Source organism: Diabrotica undecimpunctata, chromosome 7 (assembly GCF_040954645.1).
Source record: "Diabrotica undecimpunctata isolate CICGRU chromosome 7, icDiaUnde3, whole genome shotgun sequence".
NCBI classification, from domain to species: Eukaryota; Metazoa; Arthropoda; class Insecta; order Coleoptera; family Chrysomelidae; genus Diabrotica; species Diabrotica undecimpunctata.
The window spans coordinates 49,371,093-49,396,019 of NC_092809.1; the positions used below are offsets into that span (position 1 = coordinate 49,371,093).

The 24,927-nt window shown below is 32.2% G+C and overlaps 1 protein-coding gene across 1 annotated transcript; it reads right to left on the reverse strand.

Annotated features, from left to right (window-relative positions):
- Window positions 1-413: 413 nt before the first annotated feature.
- On the reverse strand, window positions 414-24,604 carry LOC140445303 (cytochrome b5-like). Its single transcript, XM_072537254.1, has 2 exons — window positions 24,280-24,604; window positions 414-7,542 (listed from the first exon to the last, which is right to left on the reverse strand). The coding sequence occupies exons 1-2, from the start codon at window positions 24,490-24,492 to the stop codon at window positions 7,357-7,359; spliced, it is 399 nt and encodes a 132-aa protein (XP_072393355.1). The 5' UTR covers window positions 24,493-24,604; the 3' UTR covers window positions 414-7,356.
- Between the last annotated feature and the right edge of the window lie 323 nt (window positions 24,605-24,927).

A 24,927-nucleotide genomic window follows, 5' to 3' on the forward strand; every position in this document is an offset into this window, starting at 1 on the left:
AATAACTAAAAATTTCTATACGAACCGGTTTTCACAAGTCGGTCTCTCACAAAAAAATTTAGAAGATAAAACTTTATTTTTACAAAAAGTAGAAGCGATAAACCATTGGTATTGTTATCATAGCATGTTTTAGATATAGTCATTCTGTTGCCAAAAAATTAAGTTCAAGAAATTACTCCTTCTGGGTGTAACACTTCTAATGTCACTGAGTATATATATATATATATATTTAATGGCTTCGAAGTGGATGATATATTTCTCTGTTATATTTATTATTTGTTTCCAATTCATTCTTCTATATTTTCATATGACCTTTTTGGCCTATGTGCACATAGCCACGTTTCATTCGGTTGCCTAACTACTTAAAGCCTAACTAACAAAAATGACGACATATTATATTTAATAACATTTATTTTTACTCTTATTTACATATTTATGAATTATTCGTAAAATATATATTTGTTGCATCATGTTTAATGTTTGGCCTAATAGCTGCTAAAATAAATTAAAATTAAAAATACTTTTTATACAATCAATACCAATTTAAAAATTTTAATACTGAAAATGATTATTAGGAAAATATAATATTTCCAGCATCCAGATTGGATATCCAAATAGGGTGTACTTTTTATAAATAATTGATATAGACTACTGCAAATTACGAAGGGCATTTTAAAAATAATCAAACACAAATTTCGTCGAAATAGTATTCGTCCATAATTTAATGCTAATGTTCTTTAATGGCTGGTATGTTGTTTATGTTTTTAAGACTAGATTCCTCCAGAAAACATGTTTTTTTTTAAATAAATTTAATTTATATTACAAAAGATATTTCAAAATCGAACTTTTTATAGGTGAAAGTACATACATTAAACTAAATAATTTTTTTTAAGACGGCTCTGAAAATGACTGCTCAAACTCGTCCAATGTGTTGGTGAGTGTCATAATTTCTTGGAAACGAATCATTTGAAAGCAAAAAACAAAAAAGTGTCATATTTTTTGGATTTTTAATTGTTTATAACTTTTTTAAATAACACTGAATAATTTTGGTTGTAGTACCGAACATAGAGATACATCTAAAGAGTAAAATAAGTTGAAAAAATGTGGTTTCGAGAAAAGCCTATTTACCGCTTGGCGCGTACCGCTTTCACCTTTTCTCTACCTACTTCTCGGTCCAGCGGACCTTCTGGAATAATTCTATACTATTTCCAAGAGTATTTTCTAGCACTTTTTTATATAAAAATTTCGATTTTTTGAAAAATGTTTGGAAGAACCTGGCCTTTAAACATTTGCCTGTCACTTAGACCGTTTATTTGAATTATTTTCCCGTTCATCATTTGCTGCATGCTATATCATTCTAACATATTAAACTAATAATACAGTATTTACCTGAGCATAATAATTGTTATACATATATACTAAAAGCAAATTAAAAAGTGTTCACATTGAGAGACTTTCTACGTTTAATCAACAAATCAATCAAAAATCTAAAAAATATCCATGCATCATGCATATTTATACTTTTAAATGGGAAGGAAAACTTTTCATTTTGTTTATTAAATTGAATAAAAATTCAAACCAAATGGCTTTCCAGGTAAGTACGCCACAATAATGTGAGATCACAATATCATAATTTGAGGTTATCCTCATTCCAAACATACTCTAATCGTAGACATATAATACAAATATGACTGCAATATCGTCATGTTTCCCCAGTGCGACAGAGAAAACTGAGGCAAAGCAGTCCCTGCACATCTTTCTAATGGGCTGGGTTTATCGACCACGTGACCTTTTCATTGGTCATTTGGTCGATAAACCTGGCAAATTAGAATGAGATGCAGGAACCGCTTTCCGTCAGTTTTCTCTGTCGCACAGGGGCAACGCAATTGTAGTGCAGCAGCCAGTCTATTTGTATTATGACTATGACTCTAATACAATTTCACTTTAGTCGTAATATGCACATATCACGAAAAGAGGGCATGGCAAAAAAAAACAGAAAATATTGTCTCACTGCTGATAGAAAAGATAAGCTGAAGCAACCAAAACAGAAAAAATTGACTACCTACCCTGACCCATCAAAAAAAACTGCACTTAAGGCCAGAGACAAAGTGGATTTGGTCAACCTATAGAAATACTTTAGATTAGATAATAGTTTATTTTTACACATTTAAAAATGTGTTATTGATATCTACATTACACGATAATAATGACAATATTATGACAACTACCACAAATGAACAAAAATCAGAAATAGTGATGTTTTACCATGAAAGCGGTGTAAATACACCTGATCAAATGAGTGGCAACTATAGTATTTCCAGGATCTGTTCACGCTGATCATTGATTTTTTTTTTCATATTTTAGAGACTTTTGGTATTAATGGCTTCATCATTTACAACTGCCATAAAAACCTACCGCAACGAAATATGAGAAGATCAGAGACCTTGAAATCTGTGGGCTTGTGTACAGTTCATGAGCAAATTAAAAAAGATTCACTCAAAAAGATACTGAATGTCCCAGGGCCTAGTTCTGAAGGATTGTCACCAACAAAAAAGCAACGATGTACTGTTTGTCCTCGCTCTAAAGATATAAAAACAATAAGTCACTGCAATTTTTGCAAACAAACTATGTGTCAGAAACATATTATGAACTTTATTTGCACTTATTGTAGTGAAAATTAAGTTTTATTTCTTTTAATTAGTTAGAAAGTTCTTTATTATATGATTTTCGAAGAGTTTGTGATATCAGTACTAATTTTTTAAAATATTTGAGTTTCTTGTAGAATGACCAAATTTTTTCGTTAAAAGTAACGTCTTTGTAACGTTTAATAGTTCCTAATTAAATTTTCTTTTTCAATTATTTGTTTTTTATTTAATTAGTTCATATATAACACAATAAAATATTTTTAAAATTAGACTTAAAGCTACCATTTCTTTGAAAACCTGATTTTAATTTATAGGGAGGCCACAGCACACCGCGACTGCTCGCGAAGTGAAAAAACCGCGCGAGTGACCAAGAGTTAAGAAATAAAGATGTACGTAATGAGATAAATATATACGTTATAAACGACAAGATAGGTGATTATAAAAATAAATGGAGATAAACATATTCACAGGATTGAAAACAAAAACATGGGCAAGATTTTATTAATAAAACTGTGCTCGATATCTGCCTTTAATTTTCAAAGTTCATTTATTCGAGCATTCAACCTTATATCAATTTGAAAACAAAAAACTGTCCAAAAAAAAATCTAAAATCGTAATCCAAAAGGCAAGAAAATGTAGGAAGATTTTGAACTATGACCATAATAGCCTGGTGTAGAGGAAACAGGCAAATACTAATCGCTGTAGTAAAGAAGAAAAGGGAGTAAAATATTACGTCACCATTAATGTAGCGTAAATATGTGCATTATTAGATTTAACTCCTTTTTAATTTGCTTGTGGTTTTGTAAGTTAACTATAAATAAATTAAAAATACGTGTACAAATACTTCTGACATCAATTCACTATCATTTATTCACACCACGCCAATTTTGAATTAGTGAGAGTTGATTAGACGGAATATTTCCAAAATAAACTCACTTTTTTCGTAACTGTTTCTGTACCTAGACGATTTGATGCTTGCTGAAAAGCATAGGAAGCTTAGTTTTTCTATTATTCAATGTTTTTATTTTTAAACATACACCTCCTATATTTTTATTTATATGACCCAATCATTAGCTCGATATTTTTGCTAATATCGAGCTAATGATTGCTGTCTTGTTCAATTTTCGTTCTAATGAGTTTATTTATTTCTGCTTATTTTACTGTGTGTTTCTTTCCATATCTCATTGGTTTCAACCTATTTTTAATTAGCCTTCTTCTTTATTTGAGACATTTATAAGTTTCAGGTAGCTTTCAAGCGGCGTCATAGAATTATTCATCTATGGTACTCTTATAATGTGTATCTGTATCGGCAAATAGTCGTGGAAGTTACCCACGCCTATTTTAGGCACTGTACTCTTATAGTAGAAGGTACGTGAGAAGGTACGGTACTCTGATATACGTAGATATAACTGCTAGTGTTATACTACATATTCTCAGTGCTGCATCAATAACAAGTATCATAAAATACTGTCATAAGTGGGTAGAATTTTGCTGTTCTATTCTTTTGTTTTATTATTGTGTATGCAAAAGTTTACCATCGATTCTAGCTTTTTATATAGGTATTTTTTTGTTTTCGTGTGCCTTCGTAGTTTCTTGTTTCAAATATTCATTTAAGCGTTTCAAATATTCACTTTCTTCTTGTAGCAATATTCAAATGCTTTTTCTTCTTTTTTTATATTATTATTCTTTTTCATTTTAATATCGTTTTAATTTCACTTTCTTTTTGCTTGTGTTTGTTAATGAAAGTTAGATTATGAAATCTCAAAAGCTAATTTGACAGAAAACGTATTGAACAGACATAAATTGAAGTTTTGAAAACGTACGAAAAATACATTTTTGTGAGATTTGAAAATATTGCGTAAATTACATTAAATGAGGTAGAAATGATTTTACCTAATAATAAAAAATGCTACATACCTCTAGAATATTAAATTATTTAAATAAATTAAAGAAATAATAATTGCTGGGAATATATCTTTAAATTTTCCCTTTTAATTATGCCATCTACCGTATTCGTCAAAATAAACTGCAAACTATTTGTTACAAACTAATTATTTTAATGAGTCTGCATACTATTAAATATACACTTGATACTTTTAGAAAATTATCGTCAAGTTAAAAAAATTGTACAATGTTTTACTATATTTTGAAAGTTCCCTGTAAATTTTCCTTTTAACAAGAAAAGACATTTTAAACGGCGCCGGCGCTGTCAACTTTTCGCTGTTGAATTTTAAATTTGTCAGTATTTTTTTTTAACTCCGCTAATGGTAAATCGACTTTTAAATCAGTTTAAGGTATGATTTTTACGTTTCGAAATAGTTTTTTTAAAACTGTTAAGATTCTACGAGAATCCAGAAGTATAACATCTGAGGAATATATCCAAGCTGTTGTATTACATGACGAAGATTGGAGTTATCGCCGAATGGATGAAAGATTTGCTGTTTTCCTTACAACACTATCCTGAATAGTTGAACGATACAGTGTGACTGGTAAGAATACCAGACGAGTTGCGAAAGGCAGAAACAGTGGCACGAGCTCCGCTTAAGATAGCGTTTGTTGAAGCTTTTCGCTTTAAGACAACGATTTGTAACAACTCAACAGCTGCAAGAGCTTTAAAACTCAAGGGGCATCCAAATAAGCCTGGAAACAGTTCGAAAACTTCTTCTAGAAGCATCCTCGAATTAATGCCCGAAGTCCAGCGTTAACCAGAGATCATCGCAGAGTACGGTTAAATTCTGGCAGGAAGCCTCTAATAGACAAGTGTATAGACAACTGTAAACAAGTGATAGTAAACAAGAGTTTGTGTATTTAGAAGGCCAAATATGCATTATTTGGTGTAGGCTCGCATATGGTATGGGGTATTTTATTGACAGCTTATGCAAATTTTTACTGCTAAGAACTACATATTGGACATAATTGGACATTCTTTACCGTCATGTAGTGCCGTTTGCCCTTTATATTGGCCAAAATTTTTTACCAAATCCACGATAATGCTAGATCTCCTGCAGCGCGATTGGTTCGAAAGAAGTTGACATTGAAACAGCGGGCTGGCCAGCACGTAGTTCCGATTTTAATCCCATAGAACATTTATGAGGTATACTTGGGAAGCAACTACGAACTCAAACCGGCCAAATAACTTAGAGGATTTGGAGCAACTTCTGGTTGAACTTTGGAATGGCCTATACCAAAGCAACGTTCAAAATCGATCCTTAGAATTTGTTTGTTAGAAAATCAAATTTTTATTTTATTTTCTAAAGTTTTTGGATTGACTTTTAGCAGTGCATTTTGTAAAAATCCTAAGAGTTGTAAGAGATTCCAGTGTTATCCAACAATGTCACTATAGTAATAGACCTCCATACCTAGACTCAGTAGTAGACTCAGAAATACGACTTAAAAGATAATATAGCAGGTAAAAGGAGATAATATGTCTCCAAACTTATTTAACGCTGTGTTGCATAATACATTCCGAATGTTAGAATGGGAAGCTAAATGTTTGAAAACTTAAGGAGAACTGCTAAATCAGTTGCGATTTGCAGTTGACAATCTAATATAAGCTCAGAAAAGGCGGCAAGAATTATAATAAGTAACTCGAGAAGTAGTCTTACAAATTAGCAACGAAAACACTGAAATGTTAACGTAAGTATTTAATACAGAGCGAATCACTGTAACTAGAAGGCATGCATATAGAAACAGTAGACAACTACATGTATCTGGATCATAAGATAAAAATATGTAGGTAAAGATAATCAATCGTGTAAACTGTCGAGAAAAAATGCTTAAGGATGGGCAGCATGTGGCAAACTAAACAACGTATTCAAAGAAAATGGTCCAATAATTCTTTTTTATTTCCTGATTAATGGCTTTGACAGAGACAATTAGCCAGACTAGTTTTTGGTTGTTTTCAAAGTCGACTGAATTTTAATTATTATTCATTGCAGACTCATAGTCAAAATTATCTTATTATCAGAATGAAAAAGTTAAGCCTTTTTAATTAATGGGCGTGCTGCCAGTAAATAAAGCATCAATACGAATTGTCAATAACAGAAAGAACGGTAGAGTAGACATTGTCCGGCGATAGACAAATTTGGATGTATAATAAAACTAATTTTAAGGTGAACATGTATGAGCAGTATGCTAAATATAAATATAACATAAGTGAACAATTCCTCAGCGCCCTATATTTTGATAGGTACTGTTTATTTTGACGGATAACGCATAATAAATATTAAATCAATAATAAGCACTAACTTAAAAATAAAATGAAATAAATTAGTAATAACAATATACGTCTCACAACCAGAAAATAATATATAAATTAATTTTATACTGATTCAAATATAAAAAACTATGTTAAAAGTTTTAACAGAAGAAATATGAAAAGAAAAGTTTATCAATATCATGTCAATGTCAAGCCTATTTGACCTATGATTAATATATTTGTATTCTATCACAAAATTTGAAGCTGTGAAATGGGTGGTTAGTGCTCTATACAATAAAAGCTACTTTCTGACTGATAAAGAATCTGTTGATATTGACCAATTACATATTTTTAAAATATATATAAAACTTGCCATTCTAACCATCCAACAATGACTATGCCTTCTACTTGGATCCATAAATCAACCTACTTGATCTTATTTCCCTGATAATACTTATCCAAATTTATCTAGTTTCGTTAATATACATGAATATAATCCAATAGTGATATATTTTACTCCGGTATATTACTCAGCATCAACCCGCCTTGTTTTCGAAAAATTCTTTCGTGTATGGGCAGTTCTCCTATGAAGTACTTGTCGAGAAGTTTTATCGCTGCATCGCTGTGGCCGGATCCTCTAAACGCACCGCTCGCTTCCCTTCCGGCGTATTCCAGTAAAAGTTCGCTACCTCCGGGATGCTAGAAAACATAATTATTGTAGTTTAAAAGCTACTAGATCCTGATAAATGCATTTATATAAAACTAATACTAACTGATATAGAATGTACATTATTCGTGATCAAGATAATCATGCTATAACATATTTATTATGCGGATGATCAAGACATATTTATTTTAAGATAAAAATTGATAATTAATGATTAATATCGCTAAAAAATAATATATGTGTTAAAGATGGCAAAATATTTTAGGTAAAGTGGTTGTTTGGACGAGTGGCTAACCGGACGGACGCATTCCATATTCGGTTGCGTTTGAGACGACAATAAATAAAATCAGCTGATGCTTACAAACCATCTATCTCGCCTATCTATCTTATAAATCAACTTTGGAGTCGGTGTTATTGTTGGGACCATACAAAAGCTGTAGTAGATTTAAAATCCATCAATTACCGAATAGATAACTTAAGAATAAGGAGGAAATACTCCGACTACGGCATAGTCTACCCCAACTCTTTAACTTAAAAGGAAACAGAACAAGAAGAAAAAGAATTTACGAAGAGCTTGAACAGCGCACAACCATCGTTTTAAAAATGTGGCAATTTCTTACCGCTAAAAATCATCTTCTAATTCTACGATGCCACATAATAAAATTTTATGTATGGAGTATCCTAGTGTAAAGCATGGAAGATTGGACTTAGCTATTCGTCACTACTACGGTATTAAATACATACAGTGTGTCCGTAAAGTATGGAATAAATTAGATATTTCCTAAATGAAAAGCCTTTTTAAAAAAATCTAAAACACGCCGATTTTTAAGGTTAATGTTCTACATTCTACAACAAAATTTCATTATAAACACCCTATATTTTATGACATTTTTAGATCGATAAAAGTGAGCTGATTCCAAAAAAGTAAAATACAAGGGGTCTAATTGATATAATTTGAAAGATATGCGCTTAGAAAATAAATTATTTATTATCAATTGCAAAAAAGTAGTCTACTACTAGTTTTTAGTGAAATGTAATTATTTTTAGTAACGTTCAATAACAATTAAGTACAATAATTGTATTAGTTCGTGAATGTTCTGTATTATTGCTTAGAAATAATTTAAAGTAGAAATAACTTTGAGTGTAAAGCAAAGAATTGAAATACTCATGATGATTGGGTATGGAGACAAATCGCGAACTCAGATGGAAGTGTGTAATTTATTTAATGATAAATATCCAGAAAAACCTATAACGCAGTCAACAGTAAGTAAGATTGAAAAGAAATTTCGAGAAACTGGTTAGTCGTGATCTTGATGTTTGCAAAACAACGGTACACAAAGTAATAAAACATGAAAAATGTCACTCCTTTAGATGCAGGAATCAAACGAGGACGATCCAGATAAAAGAATAAAATTTTGCGAAAAAATGATGGATAACTGTCACCGAAACCCTCTCTTGGTTCAAAATATTATTTTTTCTGATGAGGCTACATTCACATTAAATGGCGAGGTCAACCGTCAACAATACCAATAATGGACCCTACTTTTTCGAAGGTAATTTAAACGGGCCAGCATACTTTCAGTTTTTAAGGGGGTATCTCGTACCACTTTAGTTAATTTATTCCTCAGTAGAAATAATCCTGGAGGTTTTGATGAAACTTTATGGTTTCAACAGGATGGTGCGCCTCCGCAATATGCTGTAGACGTTTGAAGGTACCTAAACGAATTTTTTCCAAACAAGTGGATTGGAAGACGTGGACATATTGAATGGTCAGCGAGGTCGCCAGACCTCAATTCTTTGGATTATTTTAAGGGGGGCCATGTGAAGAATGTTGTTTATAAAACGAAACCTACAAATATTGAAGACTTAAAAACAAGAATTCGTAAAGAAATAAACAATATTTCTCAAGAAACAATAAAAAAGGTTCTACAAGAATATTTACACCGTTTGGGTTACTGTCAAACAAAACAGGGGTTATTTAAGATAAAGTCATGTATTAATTACTGGATTACTTTCAAGTTATTTATTATAATTTATTTTTAATTTATTAATGTTAGAAATCAATAAAAAATAAAATTTTCTAAGCGCATATCTTTCAAGTTATATCCGTTAGACCCCCAGTATTATACTTTTTTGGAATCAGCTCATTTTTATCGATATAAAAATGTCCTAAAATACAGGGTGTTACATTTAAAAAAGAGCCGATGACGTCATCACCTTAATGTGTATCACCTTGTATAATGAAATTTTATTGTAAAATGTAGAACATTAAACTTAAAAATTTTTGTGTTTTAGATTTTTTTAAAAAGGCTTTTCATTTAGGAAATATCGAATTTATTCCATACTTTACGGAGACACACACACATCTTTTATATAGTGAATTATATATATATATATATATATACAGTGTAGGTAAAAGTTTATGGTCGGTATGGTAAAATTTAACAGCATATCTAACACAGATATAAAATCATATTCCATATTTCTTATTGACACCCATTGGCCATTAGTGAGACGATTAGTTCCGATCAGAGATATTTTACATATCTCTGCTTCCGATCCTAATATACCCATGAAACTAGAGGTGGGTCGTTGACATTTTTATCGGAACCGTTTTTCGTAAACTGTAACTAGTTGATTGTTTAGCAGTAGTCTCAAATAATCGAGTACACAAACAAACATATTGGCTATTATATTGAAAGAAACTAACGAAGGATATATTTATTATAACTTGAAAAATAAATTAAACAATACAAATAGTACTATCATTTACATTACACATTATTAAACCGCGAATCGTCTAAATTGACATTTTAAAAACACAAGTTTTTCCACTTTTCTTGTTAAACGTGTTCTTCTTTTATTTAAAATTAAACTAGGTTTTGAATATGTGTTCACAAAGAACAGATTTTGTTACAATATTACAATATTTTATGAATATAGTGGTTAAGTTAGGATATACATGGCGATGGTTTTTCCGCTACTGTAATGGACAGTTCCAATCTCCGTTCGAAATTTTTTGTGGGTAATATCATCAGACAAATACATGTCGACTTCTTTTATCTCTCGATACAGGTGTATGTTTAGATGAGTCATGTCCAATTAATTCATCAAAAATACACCATGGACTTAAGTCATCTTTATCAGTTTCTTTTTCTTGTACTGGTTGATTGTCACTAGTACAATCTTCTTTTTCTTTTTTTATAGAAATAACCAGCTTCTTAACTCTTTCCTTTGTTTTTTATAACTAGGTATTCTTATTAATGAATGAGTTTCGATTTACGATTGATCTGCATTTTCGATTCAAATCTTTATTGATAGTTCGTTAAAGGATTTAGTTATTGTAAATATTTAATTAAGAATTATTTTTCTTAGTCAAAATTATTGACCTAGTATAAGAATAATAATTTCATTTTCAAAAAATGCACATTTGTAAAAGATGCAGCTTTTTTGGTCCACTTTCTGAATATTGCAATGATTGAAACTTCTCCTGACGCATTTCTGTCCGTTTCGACTACTTCTACTACAAGTACTGACATACTGCCACCGCCACCCAAGCGTTTAGTTTAGAACAAAAGAAACAAATAGATATGGATTTACTAAACCTATGCAAAGACTCGTTTCATCCGTTTTTCATAGTTGAAGAACGAGCTTTTAAAAAGTTTGCAGGGTGGATTCCTGGATATAAACCGCCAACAAGAAAAACTTGTTCATTACGTCAGGTTCATTACTTCAGGAATGTTATATCAAAACTGAGCAAATTATTATATCACAAGTTGTTAAAGAAGTAGAAAATATCTGTATTACTACTGGCCTCTGGACATGGAGTAACTGAGAGTTATATCGCATTAACAGAACAATATTTAACCGAAAATTTAGAATTTAAAACGGTTTTATTAGGCTGCTGTCATTTTTCTGGAAACGATAATTCAGAAAACATCGCTTTTGAAATTAGTGAAATTATTATCAGTGGGGTCTAAAACGAAAAGTAAATTTTGCAGTAACTGATAATGCCTCAAATATGATCAAAGCTATTAAAGATGTTTTGGAATGAAAACATTTAAATTGTTTTGCTCATACGTTAAATTTATTGGTGGAGGACGCACTTGAATGCTGTCGTGTACAAATAGATAAAATAAAAAGTCTTTTTTCGACAATTCGGCAGAAATACATTTCAAAAAAAGTACCTAATCTTCAGAAAGGCTTATAAGGTATCAATTACAACATAACAAAGTTTCCAAACGGCCAATCCAAGACGTGGAAACTAGGTAGAACTTCACCTATTACATGTTAAAAAGAATGACCGAATTAAAAGAGGCAATCCGTTCCACATTGATATTAGTTAATACAGACTTAGACTTAGACCAAATCTAAATAATGAAGACTGGATTATTTGTTCTCAACTTTCCCAAATTTTAAGGCCTTTTAAAGAAATAACAAGTACAATGAGTGGCCAAAAATACTTGAAGGGTAGTTCAGTGATTGTTATGGTACGCTGCCTGCAAGAATCTTGCAATAAAATTTTAGCAAACGGTAACCTTACATCCATAGTATCCGACGTAGTACAATTACTAATATCGGGTTTAGCAAAAAGATTTAGAGAGATAGAACAGAGTGGCACTATGTACATTTATGGATTCACGATTTAAAGTGCAGGGATTTTCTGATAAAAATATAGAAAAAAAAACAAAAGAAAGAGTTAAGAAGCTGGTTATTTCTATAAAAAAAGAAAAAGAAGATTGTACTATTGAAAATCAACCAGTACAAGAAAAAGAAACCGATAAAGATGATTTAAGTCCATGGTGTAATTAATTGGACATGACTCATCTAAACGTACACCTGTATCAAGAGTCCATTACAATGGTGGAAAAACCATCGCCATGTATATCCTAACTTAACCACTATATTCATAAAGTATTGTAAATGTGAACACATGTTCAAAATCAAATCAAAATCAAACGTTAGAGAGCAGTGCAAAATTCAAGATATTGTAAGATGGGGAAGGCAGCGTAAAAGGATGTGATACAGTGATGTAAGACGAATAGATGAGAATAGTCTCCCAAAAATTGCCCTAGAAAATAACCCGCCCGGTTCAAGACCTCCAGGAAGACCACTTAAAAGATGGAGGTATAGTTGGCAATCTACCTTCCAGGAAATTAACCAGAGGCAGCTTCAGAATTAAATAGATCGAAAGATCTCCAAGAAGTAGGAGAAGAGAAGAAGAGTTTATTTTTGAAGTTTATTAGAATAAACAAGAAGTGTTTTTAAATGAGATATTTGAAATTCAAAATCACACTAAATTTTCTCTATTTTTCACCCCTGTAACTTATTAAAATAAACATTATAGAAGTTTTCAGGCACTTTCGGCCCTCGGTAATAATGTATTCTTTCATTCAGCGTTTAAATTTTTCAAAAATATTTATTAGTTTTCTCAGGATTCGAAAAAAAAGAATGCATTTAAAAAGCATTGACCCATCTCTACTCGTTCTCGTTACCTGTGTCCCTACTTTGATTCGAGGCTTTGACCACGCGACACGAGATGTTGCCAAATAATTTTCTATGAAGTTTGTGGCGTTATATGCAGTTAATTATTTTTATTGGAAATAAGGCACAATCTGACTTTAAAATAAGCTTATTTTGATGTTTAGATTTTTAATTCGGAAATCGTACTTAAAATACGAATCATTAATAAATTTTATTTATATAAAACGATTTCGGAAGTGGAAATCAAAATGTTATATTACACTTATTGTAAAGTAAAATTGTGGCATATTCCCAATAAAAAACAGTAAGCTGCCATTTAAATCCATTTCGCCCAAATTTTGTTATCTTAGAACATTGTTCAAATGCTAAAAAGACAACAGGTCAAATAAAACCAATAAGCTTGGCAACGTTGAATTTCCCCTTTTCTATTATTTCCACTCATGTATTTTCGGCGATATTTAAAGGGCAGACCTAATATACCTCTCTTTTTAAACAGGTGTTTCTCACTCCATCTCACGTAAGGTCAATACCGACCATAAACTTTTACCTACACTGTATATATATATATATATATATATATATATATATATATATAAAGTAGTTAGGTATTATTGACTGACACGTTATGTAAAATAAAGTTTTATTTTGAGGTTGCAGTCATTAATAGGGCAGGAAAGTAAAACTCTTTGTTCTTTAATCAAGCTTTCGCAAAATTTATTTGCTTCTTCAGGATATGCTAAAATATGGTATCAGTAAATACAACGAAATTAGAACTAAATAGCATTGTATAAAACTAGTAAAAAAAAAACTTACAACATGAGGTTAATCCATTAAATTTTCAAATTTGCAAAACATTAAAACTTAACTTATTTTAAAAATTATACAGTTATGTAAGTACAATATTCCAATTTAATTTAATTTTGTAAAAATTCATTTTGACATTGATTGTTTGATTTATGTCAGAAAGACACTCGTTTCTGTTTATTATATTTTTTGTTGTTGATAACTAGCTCTTGATTGTTATTATGGTTACGTACAAAGTGGCGCCAAATATGAATATTTAAATTTTTTGAAATTCTAATATTTATAGTCAGAAAATCTAATATTGGAAAATTATAGTATTAATTTTCGTAAGACAGAATGTAATTATAGATATTGCTTAGTTTATCAATATCAGTTTTTTTATTAACGCATTGATATTTATTTATGCATACCATTTCTAAGAATTCTCTTTTATTTAATTGGTTTTCGCGTCTTAATATATTAGTTTCATTGAAATTAATATATTAGTTTCATTGAAATTAAATGAATGATTTTTATTAATTGCATGATCTATTAATGCACACGTATTTTTATTATTTCTAAGGTCAATTAAATAAAAGAGAATTCTTAGAAATGGTATGCATAAATAAATATCAATGCGTTAATAAAAAAACTGATATTGATAAACTAAGCAATATCTATAATTACATTCTGTCTTACGAAAATTAATACTATAATTTTCCAATATTAGATTTTCTGACTATAAATATTAGAATTTCAAAAAATTTAAATATTCATATTTGGCGCCACTTTGTACGTAACCATAATAACAATCAAGAGCTAGTTATCAACAACAAAAAATATAATAAACAGAAACGAGTGTCTTTCTGACATAAATCAAACAATCAATGTCAAAATGAATTTTTACAAAATTAAATTAAATTGGAATATTGTACTTACATAACTGTATAATTTTTAAAATAAGTTAAGTTTTAATGTTTTGCAAATTTGAAAATTTAATGGATTAACCTCATGTTGTAAGTTTTTTTTTTACTAGTTTTATACAATGCTATTTAGTTCTAATTTCGTTGTATTTACTGATACCATATTTTAGCATATCCTGAAGAAGCAAATAAATTTTGCGAAAGCTTGATTAAAGAACAAAGAGTTTTACTTTCCTGCCCTATTAATGACTGCAACCTCAAAATAAAACTTTATTTTATATATATATATATAAACTCCTGGACAAAATTAACGCACCACTCATATTTTTCTCAATAATCTTTATTTATTGATAATTTACTGTACGACAAGTTGCCTATGGACTTTGTTTAACAGTGACAGTTGTTATGTAAGCTAATAATAGTCATGTTTTAACAATAATTTATATTAAACTTCGTTTTAGACTAAAAGTGAGTTAAACTTTTCATAAAAAGTGCCGATTAAAGCAAAGCGATTGTGAGAAACAAGCTTTTTATTGTGATATTTTTCATTACATGCATGTTTGGAAGTTCATTTGCGTAAAAATCAAACAAAAAAAATGAACCTGCCAAAGAAATTTGTCAATGGAGGAGGCAGTGCGAGCATAGACTCTTCTAGATGAAGGATATTCAATGCGATACATTGCAGGTTTGTTAGAAAGACATCATTCCAGCATCAGTCGCAAGGTGAGGCGATATAATGAAACAGGGTCGTACCATCGAAGACCAGGGCAAGGACGAAAACGTTGCACTTATCAAATTGATGATCGTTTTTTGAGACAACGTGCTCTCAGATATAGGCTAGTCACCAGCAATTTGCTAAATAATGAACTAGCAGATGTTTGAAATGTCGCGATATCGTCTCGAACAGATAGAGGACGTTTACATGAAGCAGAATTGAACAACAGGAAACCGGCTAAGAAACCTTTGCTTACCAGAGAACACAGGGTTCAGAGATTGAATTTTGCAAGATTGCATCAAAATTGGATCATCGATGATTGGACACGATTTCTTTGCTCCGATGAGACTAGAGTAAGTCTAAAAGCTCCAGATGGTCGTGAGCGTGTCTGGCGAAGGCGAGGAGAAAGGTTTGCCAGCTGCAATATCTCTCCTAAAGTACCTTTTGGTGGTGGCTCTAAAATGTTTTAAAGGGGAGAATTTGTTTTGAAGCTCGTACGAAGTTGGTCCCCATACGTACGAGGTCTATGAATGCCCATTATTACTTAGACAAGATTATTGTCGAACATGTAATGCTTTTTGCTCCGTTTCTTGGACCTAATTTTTTATTCACGCAAGACAACGCTAGTCCTCATGTGGCTCGACAGGTTATTGGCTACCTAAATGATGTTGATATTCCATCATTAGAGTGGCCACCTAACAGTCCGTACATGAATCCCATACAGCATCTATGGGAGTACCTCAAAAAAAGATTCGATGTCGTAGACCGCCTATTGCCAATCACAACCAACTCATTGAGGCCTTTATTGAAGAATGGGAGAATATTCCGCAAGCTTTTGTTGAACATTTGATATCAAGCATGCCTCGCCGCATAAATGCAGTCATAAGAAGTAGAGGAGGGCCTACACGGTATTAGTGTCGGCCCAGATGCATTTTATTGTGTTACTTTACTGATTTTTTTCTTTTTGCAATTTGAAGTCATGCTAGCTTATTTACGCATGTCTGGCAAAAACAAATTTTTAAAGAAACAATATGCCAAATTAAGGTCAAGATAAAGTCATGTTGGACTTATTTGTATGTGTTTATTATTATTTCAATGTCACTTAATTTTATTTTGTCTTTATATTGTAAATATTAGATTAATTAAAGTGGTGCGTTAATTTTGTCCAGGCCTTTATATATATATATATATATATATATATATATATATATATATATATCTTCTTCTTCTACGGCACTACAGCCCAAAATGAGCCTTGGCCTCCTTTATTTTTTGCCTCCACCCTTGTCTGTCTGTGGCTGCTCTTCTCCATACACGGACTCCTAAAAGTGCTTGTGCGTCGCTGCTTACTGTGTCTTCCCAGCGCTTTCTTGGCTTTCCAACTGGTCTCTTTCCCTGCATTCTGGCGTTCAGTGCTCGTTTTGGTAGCCTATCCTCTCCCATTCGTATCACATGTCCGGCCCATTGCAATCTTTGTATTCTAATGAAGTCTGACAGGGGTGTTTCCTTATACAGTTGATAGAGCTCGTTGTTATATCGAATTCTGAAGATTCCGTTTTCCCTCACAGGTCCTAGTATTCTCCTCAGTACTTTTCTTTCGAATGTGTCGAGTTTGTTTTTGGATGTTTCTTTCAGGACCCATGCTTCGCTGCCATAACATGCTATTGGCCGAATTAAAGTTTTATAGATTCTCATCTTTGTATTTCGGTGGACACTTTTAGACCGAAATATATGGGAGAGGGCAAAATAAGCTTTGTTTGCCTGCGTTATCCTTTTTCGTATTTCTCCATCCTCTGCTCCATCGGCATATATTTCTACTCCCAGGTATGTAAACTTTCCAACCGTTTCAATGTCATCTTCATGCATAATGTTTTGTGGGATTATATTTCTTCTCGTCTGTACCATTATTTTTGTTTTTTCTGTGTTAATTTCCAGACCTAGCCTTTTCGTATGTGTTTTTAACTCTGCGTATGCTTCCTGTGCTCCTGTTGATGTTCTACTCATAATATTAATATCATCGGCGTAGGCAGCCAGTTGAACCGTTTTATTGGTCAGTAGGTTTTCTCGTCCAGTTTGCATTTGCCTAACCGCATACTCCAGTGCCAGGTTAAACAATGTTGGTGCCAGCCCATCTCCCTGCTTTAGTCCCTGCGAGATTTTGAAAAAGTCTGTCCGGTTGTTTTGTATTCGTACACATGCCTGAGTTTCATCCATTGTGGCTTTAATGAGTCTAATTAGCTTATGTGGTATTGCTAATTCTGCCAATATATAGTATAGTCTGTCCCTTTTGACTGAATCGTATGCCTGTTTGAAGTCTACAAACACGTTGTGAACATCAATGTCGTGTTCCCACGATTTGCTCAAGACCTGCTTGACTGTAAATATTTGATCCATTGTCGATCTTCCCCGTCTGAAGCCCGTCTGATATTCTCCAATAATATTTTCTGCTAGTGGTTGGAGTCGCTGGTTTATAATATACGTGAGGACTTTATACGCTGTACATAGTAGAGAAATTCCACGGTAATTTTTGCACTGGAGTTTGTCTCCTTTTTTATATATTGGGCATACTATACTTTTCTTCCATTCGTCGGGTATTTTCTCTTCTTGCCATATTTCTTTGATAAGCGCGTGGATATGACTTGATAGGTGGTTGCCACCTACCTTATACAGTTCTGCTGGAATCTCGTCAACTCCCGGGGCTTTATTGTTTTTCTGGGCCTTAATAGCTTCGAGAACTTCCTCTATGGTTGGAGCTTCTACTTCAACTTCGTTCTCTTCTACATGGTTCGTACCCATTTCATCTTCCATATCTACTTGTGTTCCAAGTAGGGTCTGAAAATAATGCTTCCAGGTTTCTGTGACTTTCTGTTGGTCACTGATTATTTGCCCACTTTCATCTTTGCATAGGCTTGTTTGAGGTTTATATCCACTTTTTATCTTTTTTAGGTATTCGTAAGCTCCTCTAATTTCGTTTTTTTTGAAATTTTGTTCCATTTCTTCTATTTGTCCATTTTCATAAGCTCTCTTTTTGTTTCTGCATATCTTGTCTGCTTTTCGTCTTGCGACTTCAAATGATGTTCGTCTTTCCCGTGTTCTTCTTGTTATGTACATTTTGTGCGCTTTGTTTCTTTCTTCTATCGCTTGCCTGCACTCGTCATCAAACCATGTTCCTCTTCTCTTCTTTTTCTTGTTTCCCACGGTGGACGCTGCTGCTGTCAGCACTGCTGTTTTGATATTATTCCATTTGCTCTCTATGGAGTGCAGTTCTTGTGTCCTTAGCTCATTTGTGACTTCTTGCTCGAACTTCTCTCTACATTCCTGAGTCTTCAGTTTTTCCAGGTCTAGTTTGTTTGTTCTTTGTTGTCTTTCGTTTCTTTCTCTGTTAACTCTGCACCTAAATTTGGTTTGCAGTAAAAGATGGTCTGATCCACAGCATGCTCCTCGTCGTGTTCTCACATCAGAGATACTACTGGCTGCCCTTTTGTCTATCATCACATGGTCAATTTGATTGGTTGTGGTTCCATCTGGTGAGATCCACGTCATTTTGTGTATGTCTTTATGTGGGAAGCATGTGGAGCTTATAACCATGTTTTTACTGGTGGCAAAATTTATCAAAAACTCCCCATTCTCGCTTGTTTCATTGTGCAGTGAGTGTTTTCCTGTTGTGCCATAGAACTGCGGTTCCTTGCCTATTTTGGCATTCATATCACCCATTATAACCTTAATGTCATTTTTTGGCGCGTTGTCATATACTATCTCCAGCTGTTGATAGAAGCTTTCCTTTGTATGTTGCTCTTGTTCATCTGTTGGGCAGTAGATGTTTATCATAGTAAGGTTGAAGAAGTGGGTGCGAATTCTTAGTTTGCATATCCTTTCATTCACTGCCTGGAAGTCTATGATTTTTGACTTAAAAACATTATCTACCACAAATGCAACTCCACATTCTTTGATTCCTTGTTCTTTGCCACTGTATAGAATTGTGTGCGTTTTGGTGTCCCTGACACCTTTCCCCAGCCATCTTGTCTCCTGAAGAGCAGTGATCATAAGATTATATCTTTTTAGTTCTTGTAGAAGTGCAGTTTGAGCTCCTGGTCTATTTAGCGTCCTCACATTCCAACTTCCAAATGCATAGTCCATGTTTCGTATATATATATATTATTTTTGCTCTCTTTGTACCTGTCAAAGGTTTATTTAGATCTCACTATACATTGAGTATATTTTCGTTTCTTTTTTTAACATTTATATCAATCTTTCCATTTAGTATTTTGGTCATTTAGTCATTTTATATGAAAATTTCTGCTTTTCCTTCCAATTTATTTGTTTATATTTTTCACGTGTTTCCTACTCCCCTAAACGACCCCGCCCATCATCTACACCAACTGAGCCACGATGCCTGCGAGACACGAAGTGTATGTTTACAACAAGAGAAATTTTGTTTACAATTAAAATGGCATGTATTTAATAATTTTCCGTAGACAAGTTCTACAGGATAAATCCGACAAGGAATTTAGAGCTAATTGAAAACGCGGAATAATATATTTAAAGTTCAAGTAGGTATACCCTAATTTCCAAGTGTACAAGATTTATATCTGAGTTTCGGTATCTTTTGAACGTACGTAGAGCATAGAAATGATCGATTCAATTTTATCAAAATGTCAGTTTCATATATAGAAGTACATAAAAATAAGAAAAGAATACCACGATAGACTGATCTCCTGATTATTACATCACAGAAAATTTATTTAAAGTACATAAAGGAAAATATTATTATTAGTGATTATATTATTTATAACTGTTGTAACTTCAACTGATAACTAATATATTATTTAACAAAAACTCTTTAAATACAACTGCATTTTAATTAAATATTTGTATTTACAATGGTTTGATGAACTATTTATAAATATAAAACACGAGAAAGCGTAATTTGTAGACAATAATAGATGAGATTCTCAATGACATTACCAAACGAAGAAATTTCCTCTCGGAGTTGTTCTATCGCGACTGCAATTCGCAGAGGTAATTTTTGCTATTTGTTGGTTAGATAGCCAAGCAGGGCCGTTCCTGGCGGGTATGCAATGAATGCCCCGCACGCAGGCGCTAAATTTTAGGGGCGCCAAATATTTGGTTACCATTACAAAAATATTCTCACTTCTAAAACAAAAAAAAGTCAGTGTTCAGTATTTTCCCGGTAAGCGCTAAAGCAATCACTTCATCCGATTGCTATTCCCTATTATAATACCAAAATTACTAATTAAATTACCACCCTACAATTTTATTAGTGTCAGCACACGATGCGCCGTCTAATGCCGCTCGCCGCGTTTGAGTAAAGAATGTACTATTGATAAAGAGCAACAAAAATATTATGAAACTGAAAAACAGCGATGGCGTAAAATCATTAAAAGAATGATTTGTATTGTGCAGTATTTACGAGCAATTATGATGGAACACCTGAGCAATATTCGAAGGTCTAAAGGGTTGTGCCGAACTATGCCTCATTACCTGAGCAATCACTTCCAAAATGAATTAATTCATTTATTGTCAAGAAATATGCAGAAAGAAATTCTGAGTTGGCTCAGAACACCAAAATATTACTCAATTATTTTGGACGAATATCCAGATGCTAGCCATGTTGAGCAGCTGACGGTCATAATTCGTTTCATTTATTGTTTTCCATATGAAGTCGAAATTAGAGAACACTTTCTGGGTTTTTTCAAAGTTTTAAGTACTACAGGAAAAGGGCTCTTCAATTTTTTAAAAGAAGAAATATTATCAAAATTTGAAATAAACCTTGATCACATGAGAGGTCAGGGTTACGACAATGGGGTGAATACGTCTAGCAAGCATGTGGGCCTTCAAGCTCAAATTCTAAAAATTAATCTCAGAGCAATGTTTTTGCCTTGTTCAGCTCACACTTTTAATTTAAGTGTCAATAATGCAGCTAAAATTTCATATGAGACTGTAGATTTTTTTTTAATTATTCAGGAGTTGTTCAATTTTTTTTCTGCTTCACCCTACAGATGAAACATTTTAAAAAGGAATGTATCAAACTTAACTTTAAAATCAGTAAGTGAAACACGATGGGAAAGCAAAGTCAAAGCCATTCGCCCTCTTAGGCTTCAATTCCTCGAAATTTGTAAAAGTTTACATGATTTGGTGGAAAATAATTCAAGAGATATGAACACGAAACATTCAGCAAGGTCACTATTAGACAAAATTAAAACGTTCAAATTCATTTTTTCTAATATAATTTGGCATGATGTGTTAACAAAAGTTAATATAGCAAGTAAAATGGTCCAGAATCTAAATACAACTTTAAATGAATCCCATACAGAAATAAAAAATCTTATTATTTATTTCACTGAAAAAAGGCCAGACAAACATTTCGAGATTTTCATGAATGAGGCTGTAGCAGAAGCAGAAAAAAGTGATGTAGAGCAAACATTTCCATTATTAAGACAAAGAAAGACGAAGCTTCAATTTTCGTATGAAGGTACAGATGAAACAGTATTCGATCCAAAACAAAAATTTAAGATCAGTTTTTATTTTCAAATTTTGGACAAAACAATTCAATCCCTACAAAGACGCTTTGGGGGAATAGATAAGTGCCACTATTTATTTGGATTTTTGGGTAATTTTCAAAATCTAGATTCTGATGTGATTAAAAGATCATATATGGATTTGGATTTAACTTTACAAATTTAACATGAAGGAAACGTATGCAAAGATATTGATGGTCTTGATTTGCATAATGAAATTCTGTCATACAAAGTTCTCAACCCACTCACAGACTCTAGCAAAATTTCGGATTCGCTCATAGATATTTTAAATTATATAACAAAGAAAAATTTACAATCCTTGTTTCCACATCTATTTATAGCCTTGAGAATATTCCTGACCCTTCCAATTTCGGTGGCATCTGGCGAAAGGAGTTTTTCAAAGCTAAAGCTCATAAAAAATTATTTAAGAACGTCAATGTGCCAAGAAAGGCTATCAGATTCGGCAGTCATTTCAATTGAAAATAAAATTTGTGAAGCCATTGATCACAATGAAATGATTAATGAGCTTGCATCTGTGAAAGCACGACGTGTCATGTTGTAATTCCAATATTTGTTATTTAATTATTTTTCACTTGGTATATATGTATTATTTAATAGTTTATTTAATAGTAAAAGTTTTTTTGCATTGAGAGTATCTCCTTTTCGTTATTGTTTCATGTTATATTGCAGAATGCCTTATTAATTTGCGAATTGAGTGTTTTCTTTCTTACTGTTAACTTACAGAATAATATTGTTTTAAAATGACCTTTTTTCTTCATTTAATTTTGAAAATAAAACCTTTTTTCAAACATGGTTCGTTGTATTTTTCTTTTTACATTCATATCGTATTTTCAATCATATCACAAGAACATGTTATGATATAGGTATCTTAAAAACATAATATGGGGGCGCACAAAAAATCCTGCACACAGGCGCTCACTACCTTAGGAACGGGCCTGTAGCCAAGTGTGACAGGCCGGGACCCGTGAAACCCACACTAACTTTCGAGGGGAAAAACTTCTTTTAACTAAGTTTCAAGCTTTCTAAAATCTTTATTTTCATCATCAGGAAAAAGTTATTGAGATTTGTCTTTGGTGGATGTTCTACTCACAGGTGACAATTTTACGCACCACTCATTGATTGAGTCAAATATTAATAAATACATGGTGTAAAAGTTTATAGAATAATTTGTCAATTTGGTCTTTTACACCATGTATTTTTTTATATTGTTAAATTGTGCGTAAAATTGTCACCTGCGAAAAGAACATCCACGAAAGACAAATCTTAATAACTTTTTCCTGGTGATGAAAATAAACATTTTCGAAAGCTTGAAACTAAAAGAGTACACTTATTTCACTGCGGCGTATCCCAATAAACCTCAAAGCTCCGTTTTCTAACGTTGTCAGCAAAGACTTCTTTTTTTCCTTATATATGTTGACGATGTTGAAGCTGTATGCTTTGACAGAGCTTCAGCGATCTCAGGAAACTTTACTGGTACAGAAGAGATGTAAAAAGAAAAATATTAAAATGTTGTATATTTATTGCTATGCTCATTGCCTTACTTTAGCATTGGCAGTCACTTGCACTTATCATATTGATAATATAATATAATATAATATCCAAAGATTTTCGATTTTGTTGGTGTAACACAATTGGGTTATTCTTATATTGAAGGCAGTCCAAAAAGGCATGTTTTGGAAGAAATTGTGAAGGTCGTATATAATTTAAAAGTCAAAAATTTTGAAATCTTTATCTTAAACACGTTGGGCTTGTTAGGCTGAGGCAGTTACTGTGGTCAAAAATAACCTTTAAAAAATATAGAGCTATTGAAGAGACAGTTGATATTGCAACTGAAGTAAAAGCTAGAGCTAACGGCAAAGGGATAATACATCAAATAAAATCCAATGGTTGTCAAAATTAGCAAATAACTTTAATCACCAGTCATAAATATTTGTTAAGCTATAGAAGAAGTTTCAAACTTAGCGCTTGCTGTGAAAGAATTAAGGATTTAATCATCCATATTTGATATTTATTCCAAAGTAAAAGGCACTTGTGATAAGCTTTAAATTGATATTCCTAGTCAATTTACCCAGTCGGTAAAATCATATCGTTAAATATAGATGAGCTACGAAATCAAGATTTAAAATACATCTTTGGGCGCTCAAAACCCTAGAATCGACCCTGTATAAGGTATCAATAATGAAATGATCCAAGATACAAGCTAATGGAAAAATAAAATTGGGGAAGCATACTCCGCATGTTGATAAAGGTAAATAGAATGAGGATGGTTTTTCCCAAACTTATTTTACTATTTTATAAGCTTACCTTGTCTAAGAATTCCGTAATGTCATAAACTCTGTCATATATTACAACCCAACAATCCTTGTCAGTATCGTGCCTTGAAACTTCCTCTAAGGTTATAACTCTTTCTCCTGGTAGTCCAGACACTGACAAACCTGAAGAATCAGCGAATTGTATTTGTGGTCTCGGAGCACTTAGCGAAAAGACCGAAAATAGAGCTGACGCAACTTTTGCCATTTTTTAAAAGTATATTTTAAAACGATAGAAAAAGTATATAAATATAAATACAATTAGCACGTTACTATTATTATTAACTTCTATTTCCGCACCGGATATCTTCTGAATGATGCCAATCAATAACCTAATCTGCTTAAATAGTTATCAGGTTTCGCGTATATGATGGAAGGATTTTTAGCTATTCAATTACTAAGTGCTTCTTATCTAACGTAGTTTGTTGAAATAAACATAGGCGGTACAATTTATATTATTTTTTTAATATAAACTTGACTACAAAATAAACTGGACACTTGCTTCCTTCGAAATAATTCACAATAGAAATTTTATATACTGAGAATTTTTAGGAAATCTCCAATATCATCATAGAAAATATTAAATTAATAGACATTTTTTTTTAATATTGCCAAACTTTAAATTGAGTGTTGAAATTGATTG

What these genes read in the sequence shown, in the direction of transcription:
- LOC140445303 (XM_072537254.1), bottom strand. Translation starts at nt 24,492, where the DNA reads ATGGCAAAAGTTGCGTCAGCTCTATTTTCGGTCTTTTCGCTAAGTGCT. An exon ending in TTACGGAATTCTTAGACAAG is followed by an intron (nt 7,543 to 24,279) that starts GTAAGCTTATAA and finishes TATGTTTTCTAG; the next exon opens with CATCCCGGAGGTAGCGAACT.